This window comes from Mercenaria mercenaria, chromosome 14, assembly GCF_021730395.1.
Source record: "Mercenaria mercenaria strain notata chromosome 14, MADL_Memer_1, whole genome shotgun sequence".
In the NCBI taxonomy this organism is placed as follows: domain Eukaryota; kingdom Metazoa; phylum Mollusca; class Bivalvia; order Venerida; family Veneridae; genus Mercenaria; species Mercenaria mercenaria.
The window spans coordinates 67,623,013-67,633,552 of NC_069374.1; the positions used below are offsets into that span (position 1 = coordinate 67,623,013).

The 10,540-nt window shown below is 35.8% G+C and overlaps 1 protein-coding gene across 1 annotated transcript; it reads right to left on the bottom strand.

The window, feature by feature from the left end:
• Positions 1 to 7,469: 7,469 nt before the first annotated feature.
• Positions 7,470 to 8,791, bottom strand: LOC128548225 (uncharacterized). The gene is made up of 2 exons (XM_053522687.1): positions 8,624 to 8,791; positions 7,470 to 8,141 (listed from the first exon to the last, which is right to left on the bottom strand). Exons 1-2 carry the CDS (start codon positions 8,789 to 8,791, stop codon positions 7,470 to 7,472), a joined length of 840 nt encoding a protein of 279 aa, XP_053378662.1.
• Positions 8,792 to 10,540: the final 1,749 nt, after the last annotated feature.

Below are 10,540 nucleotides of genomic sequence, written 5' to 3' on the forward strand. Positions count from 1 at the left end.
TTTAAACACTCGCACGCTATTGCAAATGCATTAAAATGAACATGGGTAACAGTCCCTTGAAAATGGTGAGTTTTTAAAGGCGTTTGACTGTCCGGAAGTGGGGCCCCTTTAGGCAGTTCTTTTCCGGAATTCAATGTTTATATCAGTATACTGACACTTGTTTTGTAAAGTAATATACACGCTATCATTACAAAAACTACAAAACAAGTGTCAGTATACTGATACACAAGTCCACAAGATATCCTTCTGGGCATAATAGCAGGCAGAGACGTAAGCAAGCTGGATGGATATCTCGCATGCCTTAACTTTACACCTATACTGAGATGGTTTTGAACACAGGCCGGTAACAGAGCAAGTGATTCGAATTTATCTACCTTAAGCACTCGCCTATAGGGGATCCAAAATAACTAAGTGATTACACATAACAAAAAAGAATATATATATATGATTTGTATCAAAACGAAAAGTAGAAAGATTTGTTAGTATTTAAATTAAGTTAAATACTGTTCAACGGAATTGTGAGATATTTTACCTTAGCTAAAATTCACAGCATTTACCACAAGAGCTAATCTTCTTCGAGAGTTTAGGACATCTTTTAAAGCAATCACATGCCTCGTGAGTTTCATCACTTGCTGTAGAGAAATGGAAAAAAAACAACTGTACTGTAATAATCACTCTAGAAAGAGTTGTTATTGTTACGATTGAGAATAAATATTTATTCGAGAAGACTACTTTCACTCTAAAGCGAACAGCATGGATCATGGCACGACTCATATATAATAAAATCCTAGGAAGACGACAATAAATGGCAACAGTGAATCCCACTGATTATCACGTATTTGTTTTAGAGTTAGGTATATAATTGCAAAATGTATACACGGTGAAAATCGTGTCATAATGTTTTGATGATTGAATACTCTATAATTAGCCATTCTTATTTGATGGTGCGATGACTAACAAAGTGTAAGGCTCCGTGATATTCCTTCTCCTTAGAATTCTACCGTGCAATTTTCTAAGTCGTGCCCTTAAAAGTTAGGCTCTTGTTTTGTGCTCTGACCTCAGACAATTTTTTGAATACATTGATGTACTTCTGCCTCATATTGACCCTCTGTCTCTAAGGAACATGTTATTCAAGTCCCTTTCAATGGGTTTGAATCACAATAGAATTTTTCTTTAAAAACGAGCAGTTGCAAATTCATTACCAAGCTTTGAACCAGCTATTGCAACATGAAAACCTTTGCAAACGCACTGTATACTTGAATATCACGAGATATATATTTACCCATACAAGACCAATACAAACGGATAACTACTCATCACTGTACATTTTGTATAAATATAATATCACATTTTAATTAATATCTCGGTGAAAACGTGTCATTTGCAAACGTTTATGAACACCTCTCGTATATACATTTGTAAAGCCATGAAAGAGACTTTTTTCTTCTAAATGAAAGTTGTTATGGTCGATGGTATACCAGTACATGTACTCCTCAAAGCATTCAGTCTTGGTAACGTCTCCTTTCTTACAAAACAAATTCGTATGCACGAGTGGACACATGACTGGTCATGATAATACAAACACGGAGTACATACAATACAATACAATGAGACACAGTGTACAAACATGATGCAACGAACCACGGAGTACTGATACGTCTGCTTTATGTTTGTAAGAATATATAAATAAAATATAAAAACTGAGTTATTTCATCAAGTTAAATAATCAAGTGAAAACTTGACTCTGCTACATATGTATTTGCAAAGTGTATCAAATGAGGATACAAATCACAGTACATGTTTTGACCTAAACGCATTTAAACACCCAGTCTGTTTGTGTGTTTCCTTTGCGTGTGAGTGTACACATTTGTGTGTGTGTGTGTGTGTGTGTGTGTGTGTGTGTGTGTGTGTGTGTGTGAATATGAGCGTGCGCGTGAGGTATTGCGTGTGCGTGCGTGCTCGTCAGTGCTTGCACTGCGATGGTTTGTGGAGCTTGGATTTTTTAAGCAACCCTAGGGTTGCTTTAAAATATATCTTTCAACTACATATCTTTGCGGTCCTACTTTGCAATGCAGTAGTGTCTGGCATGACTTCCTACCTGTGCTTGGTGTGCTTGATGGTTCCATAACATATTATCTACCGTAATGTTTAACGTTCTAGAATAGTACTTTAAAAAAAAAGTGCGTGATATTCACAACATACCAATGAACAAATTCAAAACGGCAGTGATATCATAGACTAATTTTATATCCTTTAAAAACGGGCCCACCTACTGGACATCATACTTTATTATTAAATCAAACATAGTTTCAATATGAAATTAATAATGAACATTTGTAACACAAGAACATGAAAGTTAAACAAATGAGAGAAACAGAAATCTTATAAGTAGAACAACTAGAATGTTGCAGCCTAACGGGCTACAATGTCGAGCCCATTGTTTGTTATACGGTCTGAATAACTTAAACATTCCAGCAAGTTCAAACAAGTTTCATTTCAATATCTTGACCCAAACTAAAATTATTAAACAACGATCCACACAATAAAAATATTTCCAAGATCACATAAATGATCTTTATCAGGTACAAATATGTCAAAATACACCTAAAACTAGATGGTGTTTTTGTCACAAGCATATGTCTCCTCCCTATGTATACCTTTAGCTCTGGCGGCAAGTGTGCATTGTGCAACGAAGCGAAACTTGTCGGCGATATGCACAACAAGGCTTAGTACTGATCACTCCTGTGAAGTTTCGTCAAAATCCGGAGTTTGACCTGTGAAAGCCGGACAAGCGTAATGCGGACGGACGGACAGACAGACAGACGGTGAAGGCAAAAACAATATATCTGAGACATAATTTGAAGTACAATACGTGTTGTACCAAAGAAAAGTGGTCTCGGTTTTTCCAACGGCCAATAATTAAAAAAAATTAAAAATCTACAAAATAAGCTATTTATAGTAACAACAAGGTATTTTTATAAAAGGATTGTAAGTCTGCTAAAAGAGATCTGCCAAATAAAAAAAGAAATAATCAGTCCATTGAGATAGGGGCCTGGTGTTTGTGTGTGTCGTCTTCAATAGTGTCATAGAAAGGACACTTCCGGTCATGTACTCACAAGCCTTCATTACGCCCAGTTTCTATATGGATCGGCGCCACACCACAACGGAACTTGCTAAATGCGGCACGATGACGCGGAGACATGATAAGGCGACAATACATTTCTGTCCCGTATTCGGTTTTAAAAAGCCGATATGTACGCAACTTGTTTGCGCCCCGACCTGAAGGACCTGTTACACCATTTACCGACTCAATCCAAGAAGATTTAAATTTATCCATTAATAGTAATTCAATTCTGTTGACTAAAGTTTGCTTTGGAATTACATTTATGATAGTACAATACTCATGTAAACCATATTTTTAAGCATAGCATAAACGTTATAGAAGCAATTTCTACAAGATCGTGCTGCACTGGTTGAGGTCCAAAGTGCAATTCGTTTATTGAGCCTTGTATCCGGCATCAAAGAAATTCTAGCCAAATTAAGAGAAATGGATTTCCACTGTCTTACATCTGGGGTTATCCAGCCCATTTCACCGGCAACCGCAACGTTTGGCGTATATTTACCCACACCCAAAAAGAACCCAATGGCACGATACTGAACTGCGTTTATGTATGAGTAGAAACGATGACCCCAGATAGCAGAGCCATAACTTATGGTTGGTCAAACAGTTGTGTCAAACAGATGAGTAAAACATTATATGGAAGGCCACCTACAACTTTACATTTGGCAATGAGAAGGCCTAGTGCTCGACTTACACTTTGGGCAACAATTTTGGTCGTTACATTGTAATCTAGATGTTCGTTCAGCATTAAGCCTTGATACATATATCTATCTACAATATTTAAAACATTATCACCAAATTTAAAAATAACATTTGTTTTACTAACAGATTTGTGTCGACAATGTACAATTTGACTGTTAACACAATTAATATACATATCATTAGTGTTACACCAATCGTTCAGTGCGTTTATAAGACACTAAATCTGTTTCACTTTTAGCCAACAGAACAATATCATCTGCATATAACAATGCACAAATTTTCTCCGAATCAATTTCTATTCCAAGATCAAAAGATTTTAAATATATGACCAAGTCATTTATGTGCAAATTAAACAATAGGGGTGATAAAATACAATCCTGACGTAAACTTACAGTGAACCAGTCTGTGTGTCTAGAGTTTACTCTTACACCTTTACTACTAATATAATAAAAGTTTTTCCATAAAAGATCACGATTTATATAGTCATATGCTTTCTTAAAATCGATAAATGCACAAAATGTCGATTGCTTATGTTTATTTTTAGTTTCAATAATATTTGTCAGTGTTGGAAAATGATCAATGGTGCTTCGTTTCTTTCTAAAACCATTCTGTTCATCTACTACGATATTTTCATTTTTCTGCCCAGGTACTAAGTCTATAATTTAAAATATAACAATATAATTTATATACAGAGCAAGATAATGAGATGCCTCTATAAGACAAAGGATTTCTCGGATCCATTGAAGCAGACTTTGGAACGGGATTTATAACACTCTTACCCCATATAGTTGGAATTTTACCAGTTTTGAAACAGATGTTAAATAAAGCGTGTAAAATTACAACAGCTGTATCATTTTGCAAAGCCTCAGTAGAGATGCTGTCAATCCCATAAGCTTTCCCCCGTTTACCAGCATCTATTGCCTTTTTCACTTCAAAAATAGATATATCGTTATTAAAACAAAGCGAATTGTCAAAAGCATTATTAAGTATACTCAAATCTCTATTTACAGTATTTAGATTATTAAGCAATGGACAGAATTCAATTTTCCATTGAAACGTCACCAGTATCAGATGATATAGCGCCATCATCAAGTACAGCCTCATCAGGAACAGTTTTTTTAGAAGCATGCCCCCAAAAAAACAAAGAAAATATCAAACAGGGAATGCCATGTTCCAAAAACGCAGCCTCCCCAAAACGAAACCCACAGCACACAGACGTGCACACCACACATACACACACACACACGCATACAAAGCAAACACACGAGGACGAAACGAACAAATAAAGGAACACAGTGGGGCACCGACTTGGAACGGTCAGTGGCAAAAACACCACTGGGGAGCTTAAACCGGTTTATGGTGCGCACCCAACCTCACTCTTACCCCCACCATGTTCCAAAGACACGGGACAGTGTAATAAAAGTAATCCCCGCCAGGTGAATCTCTAACACACGTAATGGAAACAAAAAGGCATGGCATGTAAAACACAATAATGCTCCTGTATAAATATATAAAAAGCAAACCTTAAGAACCAAAAACGTATATACTCAATGCCTTTGCAGAAGACAGAGCAACAAGAGAAACACCCTTAAGGGCCCGACGAAACAGGCCGGAAGACAGGTATCAAAACAGTTCAGTCCTAGTGGGATTTAAAAACTGCTTATCATAGAGTCCTCCCCCTCTTCCGTCAGACACAATCAAAGAGGGAAGCGTAGTGTCCAACTGTAAACGGGTTGAACACTAAACATGCGGTATGCCTCAAAACAGTTGGGTCGTAACCTCTTTTAATAAAACGTTTTATAATTTTACCAAATACAGTTGGAAAATTACCATGACCCAATATCTTACGAAGTTTGTAAACCACATCACCATAAAAAAACGGGTTTTGAAATACCTTCTCGCAGAAGTGTCTTTAAATTACTATTGAATTTTAAAACTAAATCAGAATTACGATAGCAAAATATTTAGCAAAATATTTACGCAATTTATAATAACGGTAGCCTTGCTGAAGAAGTTTACTTGTAATGTATTGATTGCGTCCATTGAAATCCTTGACATGACTACATGCTCCGGCAAACCGAATTAATTGAGAAATATATACACCATAAGATGTAGCCTGAGGTACATCCCCATCCAAATGGGGAAAATTTACAATACTAAAATTAAAATCATCCCTCTTGTCATAAATTGTGGTATGTATAAAATTGTCATAAATAGAGAGATGTAAATCTAAAAATGAAGCATCAGTATCCGAATTGTTAGTTTTAATCAACTGAAGCTCCCTAGGATAAATAGTATCCACCAACTGACCAAAACCCAAATCTTTCCAGTTGACTTCCAGAAACATGACTTATCGACATTACGTTCATCCAACAATTCCTGTTACATGTTGTACCAGTAAAGTCGCTTTGCCCTTTGTACTTTTGTATCAAACTACTTTAGAAGTTTAACATAAATAGCTTTCAACTTAGTCTTGTCAGCTCTATTATTACAATCAAGCCAACATTTTTCTGCACGAGATAAGTTAAAACACAAATCAGATAAAATGGTTGTCCATCAAGGTTTACCAGGGAGACGTTTTCTTGTACCATTACCAAATAAAATACGTTTATATGGTATATTTGTGTACATAGCATTTTTCAATATATCACACCGTTTATCCAATGCAATATCTACAACAGATTGACAATGCAAACCCTGTTCAAGGGTATCAATTGTATTATAAACTTCTGACAAAACATCCGGATTGCTAAAAAAAGAACTGTTAAAATATGATCTATCAAACTTATCATATACATTCTCATTGTGACTAAAGTCCACTTTCGGAGTGGTTATAATAGAAACATTGCATAAAAGCTTCCATGATAAAAGTGAATGGTCTGGTATACATGATGGTGACAAACTGTTGATGCCACCACAATTTGTCTTGACATCAGACGTCAATGTAACACAAAAATCAGAATACAGATTTAAAGCATCATGTGGTACAATGCAATAATCAACGACAGAGGCTCCCTTTGTAGATACAGATGTAAAATCATTGTTTTGTAAAATTTCTGCCATTTAAAATACACATGTTTGAATTGACCAAAAAGTCTATGAAAATTTCTCCGTAAGCATTCACTGTAAAATCTTAAACATCTCTTGTTACACTATTATCAACACCTACTATTTTGTCATCTAAATCTCCAACACGACTATTAAAGTCGCCAAATATACAAATTTGACCTTGTGACCGATAAGTATAAACGTCAGACAAATGTTTTTCATAAAACGCATTCACATCAAAATATCTTGATGGCAAATAGCAAACACAAGGAAAAATTCTCAAACTTGTGAGCTAGCTTTAACCATAGAATATCTTCTGATGAATTATCAGCTATAGAAATGTTAAATGTGTCATACAAAGTCTTCTTTAAAAAGAATCCAACACCACCAGAACCATTTCTGGCATTTTTATGAATATTTGCTCTGTTGAAGCCTATCCACTGCCGTCTAGATGAATACCGTCATGTTTCAAAAGATGTGATTCACCGATACCTAGGATATCAAAATTGTTATATAAAACACAGTTAGCTCTAACTTTAAAATTATCTGAATTACAGTCATAGTTCCAGCCTTTAACGTTCCAAAACCCGATTTTAAGCTAACATCGGACACGGTTCCTGCTGTGTCCACGACCGCGTCCACGGCCACGTCCCCCACGCTCACGTCTATCGCGAACTGTAGTGTAGCCGTCGTCATGGTCCCCGTAACCGTGATCTCTCCAGTTAGAGTGACCCCCGCGATCTCTACGATCACGAGAATCACTAGAATCCCGAGAATGGTTCCTGTTATCCGCATGCTGATCACGTGCAGGTGAAGCATCACTGCGTCGGCTATCACTTGAATTATTGTCCCTGGGCCGGTTCCTGTCTTCATGTGATTTACGCGGAATCACACGGGATCCACGAACCGTAAGCCCATGAGACTTTATAGTACTGAGTATACTGCGGAAGTTGCTCGCGAGCACTCGGTCTGCTGGTGCCTGATCATGCTGGATGAATACATTTGAATATTGATTGTTAGATTTCAAAGACTTTTTCTCGAACATAACTTTCCGTTTCTTATCATGTGATTTCATTGTTGCTATGATTATACCAGGTTTGTTTGGATTTCTAGACCTTTTCCTTTCAGCCTTCTCACATTTCACATCACGAATACGTAAACCATCTTTTAACAGTTTGTTTACTCTAGACTCGACATCCTCGTTATCAGACTTCGGCAGATCGCGTATCACGATATTCAATGTTTTGTCAGTATTAGTTTTTTTGAAACACTATCAGTACTATTTGAAGACAGGGATTCTAACTTTGCATTTAGAGTATCAATTTCAGCCCTCAATTCCTGTCTTATCAACCCTGTAGCTTCCTTTATATCCGAATCAACAGCAATCCGAATATGATTCGTCTCCTGTGACACTCGCTTGTCTAAAACCTGAAAAACTTTGGTAGCGATTCTCTCCTCTAAACCTGTTTCTAGTTTCCCAATTCGTTCGTCTATCGACTGGAATAGCATGTGCATATCAGTCGATAGTTTGAGCATCATTGATTCCAAGGGCTGATCCTTGCCATTTACGTGCACATCAGCCGAGGTCACGACCACTTTACGAGAATTCTATGGAGACTCAGATGAGATTTTCTGAGATTTCTTAGGTTTTTGAGTTTTGTTGGGAGATGCAGGCTGAGAATTCTTAGTTGTGTCTGAATACAGAGTTCACTTAGCCTCAGCTAGGGTACGTTTGTGAGCATCCTTCAGAACCATATCGATACCTTCTGTGCGTGGTTGCTTCTTTACTGTTGAACAAATGTCAGGTTCTGATAGATGACGTTTTCGCCCAGAACTTGTCGGAATATCAACTCTGGTTACTCGTTGAGAACCCATGATGGTCTCAACATACTCTGCAACATCTTCATTGTTCAAAGTCATAATCTTGTCATCATCTGCACTATTCACACAGATATTTTAATAGCCGAGCGCCTTAGCACCCTAGTATCCTCTTTCAAGTAGCGCGCGCCAGTCAAGCGTGACGAAGCGGGAGTCATATAACGGCTATATAACAAAGCCGATAATAGCAGGTATCGATAAATGTCAAAGTCAATGCAGTGTTACTATTTATAGCACGAATCGATCACAGTTCAGTTGAAAATATAAATTTTTTCAAATCCCTAAAAAGTCAAAATTATCACCTTTTGCTTATTCCAATCCAATCACCACACTCTAATTAACATAAATCCAAAATTTTATATTCCAAATATTCCGAAATATCACAAAAAATCACATAAATCAGTCAGAGAAAATGTAAACAATTTTCTAACTATGGAACGCTACCTCATCATATAACTATTACTTGAGGTAAACAAATGAGAGATTAAACTTAAACAATAAAATTACTTGGGTTTTAAAATAATAAAAAATCCTTAAAATAATCAGTTATTCAGTGATTTTGATATAGTACAGAGTCCACCTTTTTACTAAATATAAAACATAGTTAGTATTTCTACTTCCCTTAAAAATCTTTTTTTCAAATCATGGCTCAACAGGCTATTTGCCTCCCACTGAGATTTGAACTCAGAACTCCCCTTTTACAAGAGGCATTTTCCTTAACTATAGGAGATAGCATTTAGCAAGAAGGTCATGATAATAGTAATTGTTAAAAAAAAATCAGAAAAAAATATTACAGTACAGTTCTTTTAGACCAACAATTTCAGCTAAATTAAGTTTTAAAAATCTTTGGCCATCTATGATTTTATGACTTTAATAAGGTAGTTCTGTATGTTTGATAAACCGAAAGTGATGGCGTAACGCCATTTATCGGGAAAATGTAGAATAAAGCCTAGATTCGGCGTACGGAAATGAAAATCATTTTATAAATAAATGACAACCTGTGGGTGAATTAATCAAAATGACACTGTAACTATATTTCTAGAGTCAAACTGATATTGAAACATATCTCGCGTTTAATAATTCAAAATGTAGTGTTAAAATTAGCGTTAAATATTCGGTTCACTTTTATCATGGTCAAATTTCTCAAAAATACGCACACAAATCTATACATTTTATTTTATCCCATGATATGTCCTATATTTATTTACAACTTTGAGGAGTTTCATCAAAATCGACAGAGTAGATAAATTTCTATTCGCAAAAATGTTTTGAAAGTTATACTTTGCCCATAGACTCCCTATATGAAAGAATGCATGAGGTCTATATTTTTCACGATACTATACTTTTTATTTGCTGAATTTACTAAATATAATCTAAAGTTTTGAAAGATCAGAGTTTAATCGAATTATAAATTGTAGAAAAAGTTTAGATCCAAACATGCAGAAGTACCTTAAGTGAATGCGACACACCAATTGATTTCTTGTTATATGGAATTCTGGCGAGGGAAAAAAAGAGTAGTATTTTATAAATTTTTGCATAGTTTGATACGGTCAGATGAAATTAATCAAAATATCTTTTTAGACACAATTTCACGGTACGATTGATGAAATTTCTTTTTATTTTGTAAAAAAAGAAGGTGAAACGACTTTGTTGAACAAGAAATAAATTGGAGTGGCCTTATCTAAACACTGCATTCTTTCGAAATTTAGTTGATATATTTCATGTTTTTCGAACTTTAGATGGGGCAATGTTCAACTTAAAACTGGATCTGATGGTATTCAGTATCTTGAA